Below are 20,800 nucleotides of genomic sequence, written 5' to 3' on the forward strand. Positions count from 1 at the left end.
ATATTTATATGACAAATTTGGTGCCTAAATTTATATTATTCTAATTATTTAATAAAAATCATACGCATTTCCTCTCAAAAAGTTAACATTTACCTCCGTGCTGTTACCGCCCAGAGGTACGTTTACCAACACTATCCCACGGATTGAACGTGCATAGGCCGCTTTTAAAGATGGCGTCACTTCTACGGTGTCTGTGTGAACGATTCTAGTTGCCGCTGGAAAAAATTAATAATTCTCGCATAAAACACACCTGCCGGCCGCTTAAATCGATCGAAAAGCCCACGTCCCCCATTGCGGCGCGATTAGCGAGTGAAATTGTGGCAGTGCGTGCGCGATAAATCGCAGAAAAGCGCAGCGCAAAAATTGCGAATCGGGAATCCGGATTTGAGGTGTGTGTGTGCGTGTTGCGTCGCTTCTTGTGTGCCCTTCGCTGATTTTGTTGCAGTCGACATTGCAGTGCAAGCAAACATTGTGCTAAATTACATAAATTTCAGATACTCTGAAAGAACAGGCGAAAAAAGCGAAAAGAAGGATTCTGCTACTCACAGGGGAAGAGCGATAGAGAGAGCAATACAAAGAGCGAGCGAGAGGCCGATGACGATTGCCTTGTTTGTTATCGCCCTCGATAACAACAAAAAAAAGCGGCGTCCTTTCAGTATGACCCTGCTGCAGACCAACGGATATCTCACCTGTAGTGTGACCGTGTGAGAGAGAGCCAGGAGAGAGCGCAACAACAGTTTTTGTGGTGAGTGTAGGCGGCGCAACTAAAAACAAAACTCACCACACTCTCACCCAGAAATCTGGCACAGTGGTATCGAAATTCAAGCTCAATGAGTAATCGAAACGGGGGATTTCAAGTGCGAAACCAAACTACAGTTTAGGAAAACAAAAGTCAGAAAGATAAGCAACAATAACAACAGGCACCATAAACTCTTAACTATTGCTCGTTTCTCTGGTTTTGTTTGTATGTGTGCCGTCTCTCACGTATAGTATATACACATGTGCAAAAGTGAGAGAGCAATCCGAAAAGAGAGCAAGAGTCGGGCGAAGAAAAAAAATATCGCCACAGTTGCCGTATGCCGCCTTGGTCGTCGGTTGGGTGCAAAAGATATAGAAATCTTTTATATACACACACGCCTGATATAGAACGCAGTCAGTTTTTAATATATTCTGCAGGCCAAAAAAAAAATCGCAACTAAACAAAGCTCTCGTCGAGTGTAAAAAATTCAAGCCAAATTTCCAAGGCGAATGCAAATTTTTCAAGTGCGCAGTAAGCGGCTACCCCTCAGACGCAATTCGGAGTTCACCAAAAGTTTTAATAAATAAATAAATATGTAATTACACTCGCCAGCCCACAACCACATACACACTCAATCGTTTGGATTTCGTATATGCATATATATTTTTTACTTATATTATTTTTAGAATATCGATTTTGTTGCCGCGTGCGTGTGTGTGTGGTTGTGTCTCTCTCGCACCGAGTGTGTGTGTGAAACATACATATTTATGATAAGTGTGTGTGTCAAGCAGTAAAATGTGTTAAGAATTATGTTCATATAGACACAAGTTACCTAATCTTACTGCAAAAAATATAAGAAAAAGAAAAATAGAAGAAAGGAATCAACAAACCGAAGTGAAGCTAAAGAAAGAGCAAAAAAACCATCAAAACAGCTGCGCTCTCTCACCTTTTACTCATCCTCTTATTCTCTCTCTTCCCTTTCCAATTCACATTCTCCCATTTTCCCCATTCCCTGCTCGTACACATACACTACTAAAAGATCTTTGTGTTTTTTACCGCATTTACATGTGTTGACCCCACTTGGACCCCACCCCCTCTCAAACCAGCCCCTCGCGATGCGTTGTGCAAAATTCTCTCGTGAACTACAGTTTTAATTCAATTATGTCAACTGCTGTATACACATATCCACAGTGAAAACATAGAAAGCAGCGCTTAAAACCAAAAGCATCTCTGGATTTCCGTGACGTAGCCAAATGGGAAAAATACTGCTGAAAAACTGAGAAATCGAGAAACAGAAACTGAGAAATCGAGAAACTAAAACTGAGAAACCGATAAAGGTATGCCAAGACCAACGGAAGTTGGCCCACAACACATTCGATTCATATCGAAATCATTTTTCGCCAAAAGCTCACTCCATTTCCGTTCAATACTTAACCCTTTGATTACTCACGTGACATATCCGTAAGCATACAAATAGGGTCATATCTTCGATTTGCATAAACGTACTTTAAAATCACAAAAGTGCAGTCAAAATTCCATAATTAAAAATTTTATAAGATTAATCCCAAATTTCATCTCGTGGGATCTTTCTATTTGCGAGACTTGATGTGACGGAAATAATTATTTGCCAGTATCATTAAAGCCTAATGAAATGTATAAAGTACTTAAGTTTTTTCTTTTATTTTTGGAAAAAAATGTATAACTAATTTTCAATAATAGATATTCATTTCTTAGAGGGTTAAGCTATAACCAACCAAAAGTCAGACAAAGAACTGGTTCTAATTGATTGAGTGATTGCTGGGCGGCGGGGAAGAAGGGGTTAAGTGGCGAGTGGAGGGCAGGGGAAGAACCTGCTCGGCAAATTAACAAGTTCCAATTGATACATTACATACGTGTGGGGACACACGAAATTCGTCGAGCCTGCTTGAAATTAGCATAAATGTGTCAAAATGGTAAATCATTTTGTGTTCGGGGGCTGTCGCGCTGATAGGTCTCAGATAGGTGACAAGGCCCTTGCAATGCCCTGGAATTAAGCCATAATATATCGGGGCACTGATCAGTTTAATTGCAATAATCCATAAGCTAGCGCCAAGCACGCCCATCATTGAGTTCCCAAATCGAACGTGACTTGTGTGCAATTAAATGGTGAAGAAAACAAGATCAGAGCTCGTAGAGCACTTCACTTTTCAGCGATATTTCCAGTTTCTAACTGACGATCGCTGTTTCGTTGTTTGTTTAAGCGGGTTTGTCACCTGCCATTAACTGCTTTTGGCATGCTCGTGTTGGTAAAGCACTACTGGCCCACTCTGTCTCGGTAGTTAACTTGACTTTGACGTCACATGTTCACCAAAAAAGGCTTGCACTTAAAAGAAAGATGCAGTTTAGAATTCCAACCTAAAGTAAAATTTTGTAAAAACGTTATACAAACTGTCAGGTAAAACTTATAGTCATTAGCAGGTAGCGAAATGGAATTTTTTAGTTGCGTATATATAACCACTTAAAAAAGTTGTTCTAGGAGCTAAAAGATTTTATTGATTTATCTTTTTTTGCGGTTCGGTCGTTTCGATCCCATTTTCGTTGTTTGAATTTGAATTCACAACCAAATAACATTAATAGGTTTATTTAAGAGCTATTAACCTATTTAACCTCTAAAAGCAAAGTTCCTTCTAAAAAGATTGTTTCGTCAGACTAATCCAAAGTTCAGTTCGATTTTTCTATTGTTTACATATCTAGATCAAAGTTTCTGACCGATTTAGTTCTCCATTGACTGATTTCTCTCGTTTTCAGTCTATTTCCTTGGAGGATTTTAATTTCTGAACTATTTTAACCAGTTAACCAAGGCAGTCAACCCAAATAAGTGCCATGCCATCGTGTGCAGCAATTTGTATGTTCACTTATTGTCTGGCCACTGGAGTTTTCACCATGAAGAGGAGAATGTAAGGCTGCCATAAAATGCCTCCGCATACAAATGTGCGCGTATGAAGCGCTCCTCCGTATATATCCCAGAATCGGGTGAAAGACGAGCTCTATTATAAAATTACCAAGGCTCTGGGGTATACTTCACCCTCCCCGGACGACCTGCTTTGCGTCTGTTCACCTTTTTGTCGGCGTAAACGCACATTCTCCCGGCAGCCGATGATAATTTCGCTGCAGCTTTAACTTTTCTGCCTGGCCGCAGAAGTTAAAGAGCGTGCTCATAGTCAATTTGCCTTTGCCTTTGCTGTGTAAGTTGACTCTTTCTGCGCCGATTTGCCTCTGTCAGCTGAGGCTTGGTAACCTTTAATGACCACAAATATACACTCGCTTGTGCACATTTCTGGCTGTCTGTTTTGACATAACTGACCTCACTTTTAGCAGCCTAATGTGTACTATGTGGTGGGCTGTTTTCCCTTCTCCACCTCGTTATGTATGGATTGTTATTGCCGGGCTATGCCTGTCTACTTTGAAACAGTTTTCCTAATTTCACACGGAGAAAAATTATAGAAGGTATAGAGGACTAGTCGAATCGGATGTGTGTTTAGGCACTTAAAATCGCTTTGTCTTAAAATCGTCAAAAGTTTAATTAAAAGGAATGTTATTTTTCAATTTACCAGCTGAAAATGACACTGTATTTCCTACAAAAACTCCCTACTTGTTTTCAAAATTCACATGCCCTCATTCACTTTCCTGGCTGCTCTAAAAATAAAGCACAAATCCATATTTCTTTCAACAATACTCACATCGAATTGATTTACTCTAGCCCGGTGTAAACAAAGGTATAAAATTGCAGCCAGATTCGATGAATCGCTTTGTATCGAATTCCTTCCCATGCATCCAGTGAAAATATTTGTAAAGGTAAAGTTTTCTTCAAAATTCTCAACAACTTTTCTCTTTTTTTTTTTGCCACACCCTCTCTTCCCGTTAGTTTTTTGTGTTTGACTTGAAAATATTTTCGTTATTTGCAATGGCCAGCTCGCCCGAAGCGAAACTACAGACTGGTCAAAGCTTTTTGGTTGATTGTTTGTTTGTTTGTTCTATTGGCAATTGAGAATACGGTGCAATGGGAAAAAATCAATTTTATTTGCTAGTTTGTTAGGCGAATATATACGAGTATTTGTACAATTTGTGAAGCCAACGGTGGATAGAGTATGTGTATAAGTGCGGGTATAACCTGCTGTACTCGAATGTAAACATCTTTGGCACACCGCAAATTAACGACCGTCTGAGTGGAGGGCAAATGTTTCTCTCATTGTAATTAGGCGATTTTGCCCCCACTGTCTAACTGTCTGACTTCTGCACTCTGAAGAAACGTTTACTGGGCCGAGCCCCAGATTTTTGCCTTTGTTTTGCACAATGTTTGCATTTTTTACTTCGCACGCCTCGCTAACGAGAGGAGCAATCATCTGTCAGAAATGAGAAAAAACACCGCGAAATGAAACATTAAAAAGTTAATTAGGCACACTATAGCTGGAATACCCACCCTGCATTTTATCACTACAGAAAAACGCTGTAGAATTTAACTAACAGACGACAGACTAATAGTCTTAGGTTGTATATTTGGCTAACAATTTTTCTAACATTGTTTATTTTGTTTTGTAGACGATCCAAATATTGATTTTTACAATGTGAACTAAGCTGTTAAATTATACCTTTCTTATTATATTCAACACAAATTTCCCTAATAGATCGGTATCCAAATTACAATGTTACATTTACGTCACAATTTTCCCAATGAATTTATTTTTCTTGGAGAAAAACACAGGCCAAATATTGATTTTTTGATTGTGAATGTGTCAGTGGAACATGTTCATTACCTTTTTTCTCTATCTTTTTTAATTGATGACACGAAGAACCTATTTCATTACTTTCAGCCTGTCAAACGACCTTATATTTAAAGATAAATATTTTTAAAAGATAAATAAGTTTAAATCGTATTCACTTAACTGACCCTTAAAATAAAATGCGTTAAAATGTAGTGTTTTATGCATTGTTTAAGCCAATTATTAAGTTGTGTTGAAACAAGAAAATGTTTGAATTGTGTTTATTGGCTCTGAAATGACGAGTTGGAAAATTTTTGATTTTCTGTTACATTTTTTTATGACCTCATGTCGTTAAACGAATACATAATAAACTGACAGTTTTAATCGGCTTAAAATTAAATCCATATTGTTATTCATTGCAAACCTTGCTGCGAAAGTGTATGTAGTCTGCAAGAGAAGTCTATTGAGAAAAATCTACATTTAGCTGCTGTCTAGCAATTTTTAAAAATATTTTCACATTTGATGTCAAACATTTCGGTTTCTTATTCTGTAGTTTTGCCTTTCCTTTGCGATTGCGGAAATTAGTGACGTTTTTTACCGCACTGAATATAATTTTAGATGCGGGGAATTCGGTGCGAGTAAGAAATCTTTTTGCTGAAATTTTTACAGCCAGCAGAGTGGCAGGGGGCATTAAATAAATTTCCGTTTTGCCTTATTCTATTTGCAGTGCAGTTTGGAGCATATGAAATTTATTTTCAAAAATATTCTTAATTTATTTTGGGTGTATTTATAGCCGAGTTAAATTGGGGAAAATTCTTGAGCATGAAATCATTTGACCTTGAATTTCCACAAAGTGCTCAGTTTCAGACCGAATGGGCTATATTATTAATGCAGTCTTTGTTTGTTATGACCACAGTGGCGTCATTGACAAAATCAATAAACAACACTCTGAAAGAGGCGACAGCTGCAGCAATTTAATAAAATCGCATTGCACAATTAATAATTAACACTTGCGGTGCGCCGCCACCACACAAACAATTAAAGATAGAGCATTTTAAGGAATTCCTCAGCAGGTGGCAAGCTTTTCCCTATCTTATCTTGTTCACCCTGAGATACATTTTTCTCTTCTTTTGTTTTCACAGTTTACGCCGCTCTGTGTTTGTGCGACATTTTTGCGCTGATTTTGATTAGGCTGCAGCCACGCCCACCTACACTCACTCGCCGCCCGCTTATCACAGCTCAAATCGCTTAATTAAAAACACAAAATGAAAAACAAGACGAGAGAATAAAACGCAGAGGAGAGGTGCAAGCAAAGGCAGGGCAGAGCGCTGTTCAATAGAAAATTTTCCATACTTTGGCATTGAATTTGTAGTGGCACATAGATTTTACTAAGTAGCACATACGCAAATCTGAACACCAGACCTGTATATAAATATATATATATGAGAAATACCTCTGTAGGTGGTGACGCTATAGGCAGGGGTATATTTCATTGAACTGAGCAGCGTCTGGCGCGTGTTTCACAACGAAATTTGCATTCTTTTAGCTCTATGTTTTATTTGGCTGTTTTCTTTTTTAATTAGTCAAAGGCTGTCGCATTCGCCGTGTGTCTTGGTCTTAATTATTTAATTAAATTGAGGAAACTGTTGTGACTGCTGTTGTCTCTCACTGAGCTCCACCTCTCTTTCAGCGCTTTGCTGGGTCTGTTTTCGTGTTTTACGATTTCGTCATATGGTTTGGTTGCTCTTGACTGCTTTGGGCCCCCATTTAATAACAATACAGAGAGCAAAGCCGAAACCAAAACAGAAATCCCCACCTCGAACATAACACTTGTCGCTGATGCAATTAGTTGTGGGCTTGTGTACATTGTCAACTAATTTCATGGCACTTTCTCTTTACCACCTTAGCAATAAGTTAAATTAAATCTTACAAAAAAACCAGAAGCACATGGAAAATGCAGGGCTAGAAGTTATGACAGATGTGGTAATCAAATTAAAGGCGGCTATAGATAAGAATGCTTGGTTATTAGAATCCCCACATTCGGTAGAAGATAATTTGGTGATAAATTGTTGAAATGGTAGATAAAGAACCAGTTCTTGCCTAAATACTTAAATCGGATAAAGAATAAACCTTTAACACATAATAAAAGTATATAAATCTTCATATAGGAAGACATATATAGTCACTTAAAAATTCGTTTACACTAATATTAATGTGTAATATTTCAGTTGAATTTAGTATAGTTATGTTACATATTATTTTTTGGACTCTTCTTAGTTTTTTCTCTACCTTGACTTAATTAAGCCATTCCATGAAACATATAAAGGCTTTCTTAAAAAAAATTTCTTGTAAGCTTGTTCATTAATTTCATTCCAAGAACTATTCTATGGCAGGTCCTCTTAAAAGGAAGTAGCTTTCACAAAATATAAATCGTTTTTTCAATGAAAAAAAAAAAATATTCTTGAAAAATCAACTAATGTTTGTACCTTCATCATCATTGAATGCAAATCCTTGGCAAATGCATTGCACAAACACGTGCCCCCACTCCACGCACTCGGTTAATAAATGCTCAAATACGCAAAAGGAAAATATTGTGTTCCCTTTACAACCCACAACTGCTGACGTACACTCTACACTTGTTATACCAAAAATAGAAGTATAAAGTCTATTTTTGTGACCCATAAATGCTGGTTTTCCCACCTTTCTCCACTTTTCCTATTGTCTTCGTGTCAATGTCGCATTGCGTGAGTTGGTTTCATTTGAACTTTGTTGATAGGTTTTCGCTATAAGAGGGGTTGGCGCCTCATTTTATTAAAATTAGTTAGCAGAGGTGGGGGCGATAGTGTGTGCCATCAATAAATTGAATCATGCTGTCAATTGAAATTAATAAAGTGCATGGGGAATTGTTTTGCCGGGGGAAAAGCCTTGAACGTGGCTTTAAAATATGTGTGAGCGCCTGTTTACCGATAAGAAAAGCTCCTATACTCATTCATGCTGATGCATCTGTCGGATGCATTTTATTTTACTGAGCTTTAGAAGCTGACGTTTGCACAACTAAACCCTTTTTAGGCAAAGCTCAACTGTTATCTCTACCACGCACTCCCTCTCCTTTTCCCTATTTTTTGCGAACTCAACAAACATCAATCGATAGTTTTGCTTGCCATTGTTTGCCTGCCATTCAACTTGGCCAGCAACTTTTTCAATCGAGTTGCCAACTTTGTCTTTTGGCCAAGCGATTCGCCCCGTTTTTCCCCGCCTCCGGGTTGTTTTCTAATTTAATTTATTACTGTTTCTGTTCATCTTTCGTTTGTTAAGTGCCTTGAATGTTTAATTTTGTTTTACATGTTAAAACAAGTTGCTCCGATTTACGCAGTTACTATTTTCCCAAAGTGACCCAATTCCCTAAGAAATTTCTTCTAATTTCGTTGACTCTGGCGAAAACGCGGTGTATGTGGTGTGTATCCTGCGCAAAAGTCAACCAAAACAAATCAAAAATGCAGCAAATAAAAATGTAGAGTGGAGGAGCAGAGGTTCTTCCCCAAAAAGAATGAACAACAAGCAGTCGTAGCAGAAAGTTCTTACCCAAACCCTCGACGCTGACCACCCACTCGTGACATTTACAACTGTATTCTCTTTTTTTTGGCGGTGGTTCACTGTGGAAAAAAAAACGCCAAGATAAATAATAAATATTGTAGATTTTTGGAATATATACCCCAAAACCACACTATAATTTCCGTTTTATTTGTGACATCATATTTGTTCTATTTTTATTTTGTGATTTCCTATTGGACTTTCAAGGGTTTGTATTAACTTTTTCATTTCCTTTTTAGTTTATTAAAACTATTTATATGAAAAAAAATATATATTTTGTAATTGTTTCCATTTGGCTTTAAAATAATTTTCACATTACACATTAAATGTAACTTTCATAAATAGAAATTCTGACTCATTAAATTCTTATTTTTTTATTTTCCAAAAGAAATAAAATTGTTATTGCTTTAAATGTGTATAAATATGTAGTTTGGATACAACAGATCAGAAGTTTCGACCAATTGCGTTTTGAAAGTGTTTTTCCAAACTTAACAGTGTATATTTTAATTACCGGAATCTGAAACAGTTATAATAATGGCTGCCTTTAATGATGTTGATTAATAATGATTTTTCTGAGTGTACGACTGTTGATGATGGTCGTCGTGTCTGCCTCCAGGGCACACGCTGAGCGGCCCAAGAGCTTACATTGTGCAAACTTTCGCTTCTTGTGCAGCTGATGCTGATGCTACGGCTGCTCTGTTGATGTTGTTGATGGGGCTGGGGCATGAAATCTTATAAAACTTATTGTTCCATTTCCTTTCACTTTATGTAAATTAAACAGTGCATTATTCTTGCATATGCGCGAATGGGGAGAAGGACGCGAGTGGGTGGTTGGAGTGGTGTTGGAGTGTGAGATACGTGCAGTTATTTGCATTTTGCACTTGGCACATGTGCCAAGTTCTTTTTTCCTCCAGATCTGCGTGTTGCTTGTTTTTATTTAACGAGGCAAAGGGTCGGAAAAGCTGTTGCATATGTAAACTTAATGGCTCCGCGGTGATTTGATTGATTCCATGATCTTAATGCAGGACAGTGTGTATCGACTGCAACAAGGTCATGGCTTAGCCCTCCAGCTCTTATTTTTGCAGAAAATGCGCATTATAAATTGCAGCGGTCGATGTTAGTTATCTTTTTTACAACATTTTTAATACGATTTATTTTAAAGAGTTTTGTAGTTTACGACAGGCTATACATAAAATAGCGGCTGGTAAATAATGCATTTACATAAGGTTTATGTGTTGTTTACTAAAAAAAAACATACAAAGAGGAACAGCATTATATTATTTAAAATCATGTATTTTTTTTGTGCAGTTGGGCCCGCCCACAGCCACATGCTTTCATCGATGATTACCGTACAGAAATCAATTTCATGCAGACAGCTTTGATGATTTCCCAAGTACATAGGCACGCAATGAAACGCAGTTTATAATTTTTGCCACTAAACTCCGTGGCGGCCAAGTGCATGCCAGTAATTTGATGCATTCGGCGCGTTTTCATCTCTCGCATTTTCACTGTCATGCCTTACTGGAGACGACTGGATGAGTTGATGGAGAATTCTCACCGACCATGAACTCATCTTTCGTGCGTTGCACAAAAGGATTTTGCCAAGTGCCCGATGTGTGTGTGTGTGTCTTTTTGAGGAGGAGCATTCATGGACGCTGTTTACTGCGTAGTTTTTCCTCTACAGTTTTCCCCCCTTGGAAACCGCCTCTTCGTCGTCTGCAGCCCCCAATTCCTTATACACGTTTCAAGTACGTAGCGAAAACGAAAACAGTGCGGAATATTTTCACACTGGAGAGGAATGCGACAAGGGAGAAAGCAGCAAAGGGAAATTCTGCTTATCATCGTGTCACTTTGCATTACATAAAACCAAAAAGTGTGAAAAAACCCTCTAAGAAATGAGAATTTGTGCACTATATAAAGGTATTTAAGGAGAACTAAAACTAACCTTAATTAATAAACACTGCCAGCAAATGAAAGCAACAACTAAAGACTATAATGCAAATAAAAAATCGATACAAATATGAATTAACTGTTTGCCAGCAATGGAATGGAATGGGGAAGTACAAAAAGTAAAGATTAAAAACAAAGCAATAAAATGTATGGGGCTTCCCTAGAAGGCATATTGAAATTATTATTTATGGCAAACTAAACTAAATTCACAATAACAGTAATGGCTAAATTGACAGTGATTTAACTCATTTAAAAATTTTAACTCATTTAAAAATAAGAGTAATAGTGATTCGAGTATTTGTAACAATCTGTAATGTTTTATTGCATTGGTGTTACATACCTTGTTTAAAATACAAAGACATTTATCTCTAGTAATTATCTGAATTTTAGTAGACAAACAAAAAATAAGCTAAACAAATTATGGGCTATTATGGCTCAATATCATTTTAATCTAACATATTAGTGTGATAGGCGTAGTTTCAATAATAACAACTAAGCCTCTGATAATAAAAATGATTGTAGCCTTAAATTATGATAGTAAACCTGAGAGTAAACAGCGTGCCTAAAGATTTGATTTTTGTGACTCGCAAGAGTTTAATAAGGAAAACAAATGTCACAAATTGAAAATCTAAGTTTTCGTTAAAGCCAACTGATGAAAAAAACTGAATTCATTCAGTTGATTCAAAAGTTGCTCTCGCCTCAAACATTTTTTTAGGTTATTGATTATAGCTGGGAAACCAATAGACATGCGTCAAATGCATACTTTCGAAGGAGGAGGCAGGATGAGATATAGTATATTTGAGTACATATAGGCTAGAGCAACGTATTGATGGTGGCAATCATTGAGATGGTGACACACTTGATAAATAAAAGTTAAACACAAGACCTCTCAATTTATTTAAGTTTAGTGAAATAAAAAATATTGTTACCAGAATTCGTATTTGATTTGTTAAAAATAACATGTGAACTAAATATTTTGTAAGTTAAGTAAATCGACAGGCTAGTCTTGAACGTGGGATTCAAGAACCGCAATCGATAATATCGATATTACTGTCGAAGCTTTACCATTTCTAATGTAGGGTGTTTGGGGTGGGAAAATAATTTCCTCCAATGAGTGGGCGAAGGTTGTCGACTGTCGACTGGCGCTTAGTCATTAGATGACCAAAACGATAACTGTGTTTTAGTGGTTGGGCGGCGAAAATCTTATAAATGCCAGTAGAAAACAAGAGGCAAACAAAAGCAAAGCAAAACAAAACAGCAGAGGAGAACCAAAGTGAATAGAAGCGACCACAAAGCGGACTTGTCTCATTATTTTGTGAGCCGCCCTGGCTATTTGTTATTGTTTTCTATGATGGTATGCTGGGGAATTTCGTTTCCACCGCCGAGTAAATAATGTCATAAGGTCACACGCACAAGCACACATTAAAGGGGGAATACTGTGGGCCTAATGGTCAGCCATTGTTGCTGCCCTTGTTGTTTTTGGTCATTTGTCTTGGGACTTTGGGCTGGGCTCCGTTGATGGTTTTATATAAAATAGCATAATAAATGGCCAGCCCAGTCTTCTTGATTCGCTATCGCTGCCATATTAAATGTCACGACGGGGTTGACGTTATTTGCTCGCAGGTCCCGCCCCATTGCGAAGGTGATTGAAACAAATTAAAGCCAAAAAAACAGTGCAGAAATTCAATTATTAACAGGGCAACGCGTTGAAATGCGCTGACCACCGTCAGTCAACGTGGAAAATGGGTAAAAAAAAGAGCCTCCGTCAAAGGCAGCTGTGCAAACTTTTCACTCTCCACTCGCACCCACTCTATCTTTCTCTCTCTTACTCTCTCTCCCTCTCTCTATCTCTTACATTTTTTACCATTCAGTGAGTTCCGGCTGGCTAACACACACATGCGTGTTTTGGTTTGCCAAGCACTGAGAAAAAGTAACACAAACTAGGTTAAATTTTTTATAAATACCCTTTAGAATTTCTAAAAAATAAACAATTTTAAAAAAAAGTCAAGTTGACAGATATAAATATTTAACTGGTGCGATTTTTCTACATTTAATATTCTTTTGATGATATTAAAATTAAATATGATTTAACATTACAGACTACGATTATATTTAAGTTGTTTTTTTTATTACAAATTTTTTGAATGAGTTTGTGTACAATAGCTTTTAATAAACTTTTGAAATAGAAAGTGAAAATTTTATTCAAATTTCATGCCTATCCTTTTTTCTCCGTGCAGAGTCGCCCACGCGTCTCAATTTCCATTTCCACCGGCAGGCAGCTGGCCCAAGCGAAGTTGATCGCATTTACCTGTTTGTCACTCATACGCCTTGTGGTTCCAGTCAGTTTCTGGCTCTTTTATTTTCTGCTCTCTTGTATGTGGGTGTTCCGGCCGATGAGCTAGTGTGTGCGACATGTTTAACATGTTTTCGCTTGGAAATCGACGGTGGGCAGTCGGTTTGACTTGCATTTGTGCAAATTTGTTTGCCTATGTGCAATGTCCTCGAAGTGAAAACTATGCAGCAGCCAGTTACACATGTAACATTTTCCTGCCTCAACCAACCATTTCCCTCAAGTTGAAGTTGAACCTGGGCCAGTTGATTTCTCCCCCTCGAAACAAGCCATGCAAATGAATGAGTTTTCACAGTTTGTGTGCGTCCTTCATTTGGCTTCATTTCCGTTCAAGACGACAGCGGCATCTAGTTTCCGGTCAATGATTTTTCTGGGCTCGTTTTGATTTAATTTAGACGCAATGTTAAATTAAGTTTAACAGTCGGTTATAATGGCCGTCCCAAAATCAACCCAATCCAAGTTGGCCACATTCCTGGGGTTTTGCGGTTCCAAACGTCCAGCTTAAAAGTGCTTTTGGTTTTCGTGGTTTGTGGGTAAAAGTTCAGCTAAAGGGAGTGGAATTCAGTACTTAGCAATTGCCATACGTCAATCAATCAATCAGAAGACTGATTGCAATTGCAAAAATTGTACATGGGACGTTTTTCCTTAGACGTTTACATCATTTTCCCAGAGAAAGCCTTTGCTTTATCCGAAATATTCATTAATTTAGGCCGAAATACGATTGTTAAATTAGGTTTTCTCTAAAGTGAAAAAACGTCTGTTCGATTTCAAAGCTTTGAATGCCTTTGTTTTAACAGTCAAATCTTATTTAAAACTGCATGAATTCGCATTCGTTTTTGAATGTAATTGCTCACCTTGGTTTTTTAGTGTTGCCACAGTCCTTCATTTTATCAGCTATCTGTTATCTGAAACAAAGAAATCACAGGCAAAGCCATTATCTCCGAACTGACATACACCAGCGCACCTGCAAAGCCTACGATTAGATACACCCATGAATGTTTCATTTTTATCAGACTGGGGGCTTTTTCTAACCTTTCACTGCGATGTCAATTTTTGAGTAATTTTCATCGATAAGAACTATCTATCTAACTAACTATCAATATTTTTATATTTGCTTGCAGTGCAAGTGATGCCAAATATCCCATTAAAACCCATTAAAGAAATCAGCAAAAGCGAAGTACTATGTGAATGCACCAATCAACAGTTAGCCAGCAGCAGCTCTCTCTCAGTTAACCAAATTGATGTGCCATTCAGGAGTAGCAGCGCAGAAACAGGATCAAAGCAACGTAGAAGCTAAGCGAGAGTATTAAGAGTCAGGCGCATCGCAAATACAACAATCCCTCCAGTAAACAATACAAAATCCAACACAAGAAGCGAAGAAACAGGTGAGTGGCTGATAAATTGGACTGGTGAAGTCACAGAGAGCTAATTGATTGCCCCACTTTATTCCAGTGTATATATAACTGTAACGAATTTAAAATCCAAGCAAGCGTTCAGAGAGAGCAACAATTTTCACACCCCTAGAGTCCCCGTCTGATAAATGCCAAGATAAGTCGTTACCGCTTTAACACCGCCATCAACATTACCCAGCAACAGAAGCTGATCCAGCAACTCCAGCAGCAGCAACAGCAGGCGATCGCTTTTAAGGGGAAGAAAGGCAAGAAATTGCAGTTGCAGCAGCCGTTGCAGTTGCAGATAGGTCAGGAAACGAACAGAAGAGGAGGAGCCGTAAGATCCGGAGCAGCAGAGCTGTTGGGCTTACCCAGAGGTGCCGATAACAATTGCAAGACGCCAAACTCAACCGCAAAAGTCGCCAACATAACACATAAAATTTTCGGTTGGCTACGCAAATCACGCAACAAACGGCCAGTCGAGATCCTCAACAGCGATTTCGGCGAAGACGGCGACGAGGGCGTTGGCGAGGGCAAAGGCCAAGGCGCAGGCGAAGGAGGAGGAGCAGCCAGTGCAGCTGGCGGTGCATCCGATCAATTTTCAGTGGCAAGCGTTAAAAACAAAGCCGGCAAGCTGAATACCACACAGACAGCCACGGAGACCGCCATCGATTCAAACGAACCCAAATCTGAAAAGATGTCATCGGGCACGTTTGTGGATCGAATCGACCCGTTCGCCAAACGTTCGCTCAAGAAGAAGGGTAAAAAGAGTCAAGGTTCCTCACGCTACAGAAATTCTCAGGATGTTGAGCTGCAGCAATTGCCGCCGTTAAAAGGTAAATATTAGGGATTTCACAAATATTATGTTTTATTTACAACTTTTTTTTTGTACTTCTCGCCAAAAGCCGATTGCTCCAGCCTAGAACAGGAGGAGCTGTTTATACGGAAGCTGCGCCAGTGTTGCGTGTCCTTTGACTTTATGGATCCCGTCACGGATTTGAAGGGCAAGGAAATCAAACGGGCCGCACTTAATGACCTATCCACCTATATAACACATGGGCGCGGTGTGCTTACGGAACCGGTTTACCCGGAAATAATTCGCATGGTAAATATCTGGACTACCAAAACACATTATCTATTATTGTTAATTTAAACGAAACCGATAAAGTATCAATAACTTTGTAGTATACTTAACTAACATTTTATACTTTTGCAGATTTCTTGCAATCTATTTCGCACGTTGCCGCCCAGTGAGAACCCCGATTTTGATCCCGAGGAGGATGATCCAACACTGGAGGCGTCCTGGCCACACCTACAGCTGGTGTACGAAGTGTTCTTGCGGTTCCTGGAGTCGCAGGATTTTCAAGCGACCATCGGCAAGCGTGTGATCGATCAAAAGTTTGTCTTGCAGGTAAAAGTACAATTCAGTGGTTTGAAACTTTAAGGGTTCTTAAACGGTTTTTGCAATAGCTATTGGAACTGTTCGATTCGGAGGATCCTCGAGAGCGGGACTTTCTGAAGACGGTATTGCATCGCATCTATGGAAAATTCTTGGGATTGCGGGCTTTTATACGAAAACAGATTAACAACATATTCTTGCGCTTCATTTACGAGACGGAGCACTTTAATGGAGTCGGTGAACTTTTGGAAATACTGGGCAGGTATGTTTTACAGTGAAATAATCTTTTGTTATCCTAAATATTAATGGGTTTTTTGTTTAATCATTCAGTATCATCAACGGATTCGCCTTGCCCTTGAAGGCCGAACACAAGCAGTTTCTGGTTAAGGTCCTATTGCCGCTGCACAAAGTCAAATGCCTGTCGCTCTATCACGCTCAGCTGGCGTATTGCATTGTACAATTCCTAGAGAAGGATCCATTCCTTACCGAACCGGTGGTGCGTGGCCTGTTGAAGTTCTGGCCCAAAACGTGTTCCCAGAAGGAGGTCATGTTCCTGGGCGAGATTGAGGAGATTCTCGACGTGATCGATCCGCCGCAGTTTGTCAAGATCCAGGAGCCGTTGTTCCGCCAGATTGCCAAATGCGTGTCGAGTCCACATTTTCAGGTGATTACTGTAGTAATAACTATAATGATTCATTCTCCCAACGGAAAGCTGACAACGATTTGCATCTATTGAGTTTCTGTAAAGAATACAAAAATATCCTCAAGTATAATCTGGTTATTTTTCAGGTTGCTGAGCGAGCTCTTTATCTATGGAACAATGAGTACGCCATGTCGCTCATCGAGGAGAACAACGCGGTTATTATGCCGATCATGTTCCCGGCCCTTTACCGCATCAGCAAGGAGCACTGGAATCAAACCATCGTTGCGCTCGTCTACAATGTATTGAAAACGTTCATGGAGATGAACTCGAAGCTGTTCGATGAGCTGACCTCCAGTTACAAGGCGGAGCGGCAAAAGTGGGTTCGAAATCTTAATTCTTGGTGTCCAAAGTTAAACATAATCGTTTTTTCCTTTTTTAGAGAGAAGAAACGTGAGCGTGACCGCGAGGAGCTGTGGAAAAAACTGCACGAACTCGAATCCAATCGTTCTAGTGGGCGCACCGCCGGCGGCAGCGCTACGACATCGAACAGCGCAGCTCCCGCGGCGTCAACGTCCCTGCAGCCACCCAGCGCCGCTGGCCTGAACTCTCATCAGCAGCAGTCGAATAGCAGCAGCAGCGGTAGCCTGTCCAGCGGCGGAGCCGGCGGCGACAATAATCCTGCGACCACAAATGCGAAAATCAAACAGGATAAGGCGGACAACTAAGCAAGAAACGCGAGGCGCGCCCGAAACTAACAATAAAACCAACATCAGTAATAGCGTAAGCGTTACGCGTTATCCGATATCCGTAAACGGCTGAGACAACAACCACATCTAAAGGAGAAATAAATAGTTATACTAAACCACACATATGCTAAACTTTAAAACCAGAAAATATAAAACTAAACTGTATACTCGATTGACAAGACACCAACCATGCTGACCCGCAGGACGCTTGGCCGGCTGTTAAAGGAGGTAGGACCGAAATCTGGAGCGGGAGCTGAATCAGATTCCTGGGCGTGTGTGTGTGCGGTAATTAAGAAGCTTGAGTGCGGCATAAAAGAAATCTTTATAAATAATGTATCTTACACCTACAGCAACACACACACGTGCGCGACACGTATAAATATATATTACAAAGGAAGAAACATAATTATTAATTACGTTTAAGCGAAAACAAGTTCAATAAAGAGAAATCATGTTAGTAAGAGAAAAGCAGAAGATCGATAACTATAACGGATTGAAGATTGTTGAAGCGCATTGAATATTATTAACTAAACATATTGCTAACTAGATCCTAGCATAGATCAGCCATCCTATCCCCAACCACAAACACTACAACATCCTACTCACCAATATGTTCACTTGCAATTATGTTTGCGTTTTTTTGAAGTGTGTAAAATAGTTGAAACTGCATTGCATCCTAAGATTTTGATTTAATTAATTGCTCCATAGAACGGCGTGTCTTAGTCCAGATTTCCCACTGAATTGTATATAAGATATCCGAGAACTGTGCTCCTCCTTACCCCAGAATGAAACTTTGTTACTTAGCTTTAAGTGTTGCACACTCCGTCAAGACTTTTCGAAAACAGAAATTCCAACAATTCCCGCTAAATGCCTGCGCAGTTACGAAGACGAATCTGCATTCGAGCATAGACAAGAAAAACAAAAGCAAAGCCGAGTTTTAGTACATTGTTGAAGTTGCTGCTAAACGGGCCAAGATAGACAAGGAGCCGGCGAATATATAAATAATTAAGAATACAATTTAATACCATACCATAACGTACGATAATCGCTGATCTATATAAATGTGTTTAAGTGTGCGGAAAATACAAAAATATATCTCCAAGCTGAAGAATAAGAGCATGCGCGGAGGTCAAGATGTACTCGTCAAAAAAGAATACAAAATATTGAGCATTGTAAAAAGGTTAAGCTAGAGAAACCAACAACCAAGCAAACGATAGTATATAGAAAAAGGTTATGGAAAATTCAGCTTGGCATAGTCTATCCCCATACGATAATTGGTATCTAGCGAAACATTTCCAAAGTCCACTTTAGACTCGATGCATCTAAACACACTATAGACCCTTTGCATAGGTGTATGTATTTATATCTCTAGGGAAGGCGGTCCGGTGTTTCGAGCCCCAAAAAGTTTGCAAATTCCTTTCAGACTTCTCGATTTAATTATTTTACTTTCAATCCTCACGGAAATGCGCACAATTGTCATTCGATTTGCTAAACAATATTTTCAATTGTAAATAACGTAGCTAAGATAAAATGGGGAATTCTTTGGGCCGTTTTCCCGGCATCTCACTCTCACACACTTAGCCGCACTCATAGTAAGGAAATATATAAAATTTATATATGGCATATACTATGCATATGTATGTTTGTTCATTCAACTCTCACGCCCATTACAAAGTATAGAAGCATGCATTATAGGAGAAAAACTAGGATCAGAGGCGGCAAATAGGGCGAGATGAAAGTATCCACTTATTAATGTCTCATTAAGCGAAATCGCAAAAGTTCATATAATATTAAACAAAGATAATTGTGTCTGTGAATCGTGAGTTATTATACACATATATGTATACATATATTGCAAACAAAAAGAAAAAAGAGAAAAAAAATTATATTAAAATCTAAACGAAACGTAAAAGTTAGCGTTATTATTAAATATGTTTGTAAAACGTCAACAATATGCAACACAACAAATGCGAGGGAAAAGCGAATAAGTGCATCAACTAAAGAGTCATCGGCTAGAAGAGAGAGTATATTTCGAAAATAAAAAATTGAACCTATGGCCTAAATACTAAGCAACGTGTGTAAGAAAGTTTTGCATCTTTATATTAGCGTGTAATTAAACAAAACAAATAGCTAAACAAAGCCTAAGCCTAAACAGCAACTACAACTAGAGCTACTACCAAGAACCCGCGAGTATCATCCCCCCATTGACAAGCAATAGCGATCAGATCAGATCAAGTTACTCCAGAGCGTTAGGTCTTGCTGCCTTCAAATGTCCCAAGAAGAACACCAAAAAATTTAAAAACTGGAAAGTAGAATGTTAAAAATTGGGGGCAGAAGTTGTTGACCTGTTTGTTATGCCAATCCAGTAACACCAAAATTCTATACCTAACTAACAAATCCATAACACACGAATAGGACCTATCTCTAGTTAACGTTGATGTTCGCATAGGATGCCAATCAGTGACAAAAAACATATTCAAATAATGCAAATGTAAAAACGAAACAAGAAATCAAGTAAACAACAAGAATAAACTAAACAAAAATGTTGAAAAAGAATGCCTAATAAACGATAAATATTTAAGTCAAGTGGTTTAATGACTATTGTCTCTTCATTTTAGTTTATTTTGTGATCATCACTTCTGTTGCACTCTGAGTTAACCTGTTTAGTCCGCTTTCAACTTATATGGTAACTTTAACTATAGTTTCTATTATTGTATTTATATGTATAAACAAATCGAGCATGTTAAATCGTAACTGCGAAAGCTGCTTAGAGCCAGCTGAGCAAAGAAGTATAAGCAAAAGCAAAACTCGTTAAGTACTTTTAGAGACAAAACCTTGTACTAAGAAATGTACTAAAAATAAAGTTGCATTAACAACGTTGCATAAAAAACAAAAGCCGAAAAAAACGGAAAAAACGGAAAAAGCTAACAAAATCCAACAACAACAAGAGCATAAATAGTTAAAGCGCTTAAACAATATAAATACTATGGATACTAACAATGAAAAGAGAAATGAGCCGATGGAAAGGATAAATATATATGTGAATTATGTATTTTCTTATGTTCTAGACTTGTAAAAAAACCTATCGTATATGACACACGCTATTATTATGTATAACTTTGAGTTCTTGTTTAATAGGACGGTGTGCGAGGATTTCGATTGTTTTCTTGGGTTAAAAGCACACTGCACCACACTCACCCACACACCCACTCATACACACTCACACACATAACTAAACAAAATCTTATGCTG

General features: G+C 38.5%; 1 protein-coding gene across 6 annotated transcripts; it reads left to right on the forward strand.

Moving 5' to 3' along the window:
* Positions 1–164: 164 nt before the first annotated feature.
* Positions 165–18,016, forward strand: LOC108043881 (serine/threonine-protein phosphatase 2A 56 kDa regulatory subunit epsilon isoform). Of its 6 annotated transcripts, XM_044459166.1 has the most exons (11): positions 165–389; positions 495–745; positions 1,846–2,076; positions 14,491–14,754; positions 14,822–15,596; positions 15,666–15,865; positions 15,977–16,171; positions 16,231–16,421; positions 16,490–16,823; positions 16,949–17,178; positions 17,242–18,016. In XM_044459166.1, the coding sequence occupies exons 5-11, from the start codon at positions 15,458–15,460 to the stop codon at positions 17,525–17,527; spliced, it is 1,575 nt and encodes a 524-aa protein (XP_044315101.1). In that variant the 5' UTR covers positions 165–389; positions 495–745; positions 1,846–2,076; positions 14,491–14,754; positions 14,822–15,457; the 3' UTR covers positions 17,528–18,016. The 6 variants fall into 6 exon arrangements, with proteins under 6 accessions (XP_044315101.1, XP_044315096.1, XP_044315098.1 ...); XM_044459161.1 differs by having other exon boundaries at positions 165–745; XM_044459163.1 differs by having other exon boundaries at positions 165–745; positions 1,931–2,076.
* The last annotated feature ends 2,784 nt before the right edge of the window (positions 18,017–20,800 follow it).

This window comes from Drosophila rhopaloa, unplaced genomic scaffold (genome assembly GCF_018152115.1).
Source record: "Drosophila rhopaloa isolate 14029-0021.01 unplaced genomic scaffold, ASM1815211v1 contig_178, whole genome shotgun sequence".
Lineage (NCBI taxonomy): Eukaryota > Metazoa > Arthropoda > Insecta > Diptera > Drosophilidae > Drosophila > Drosophila rhopaloa.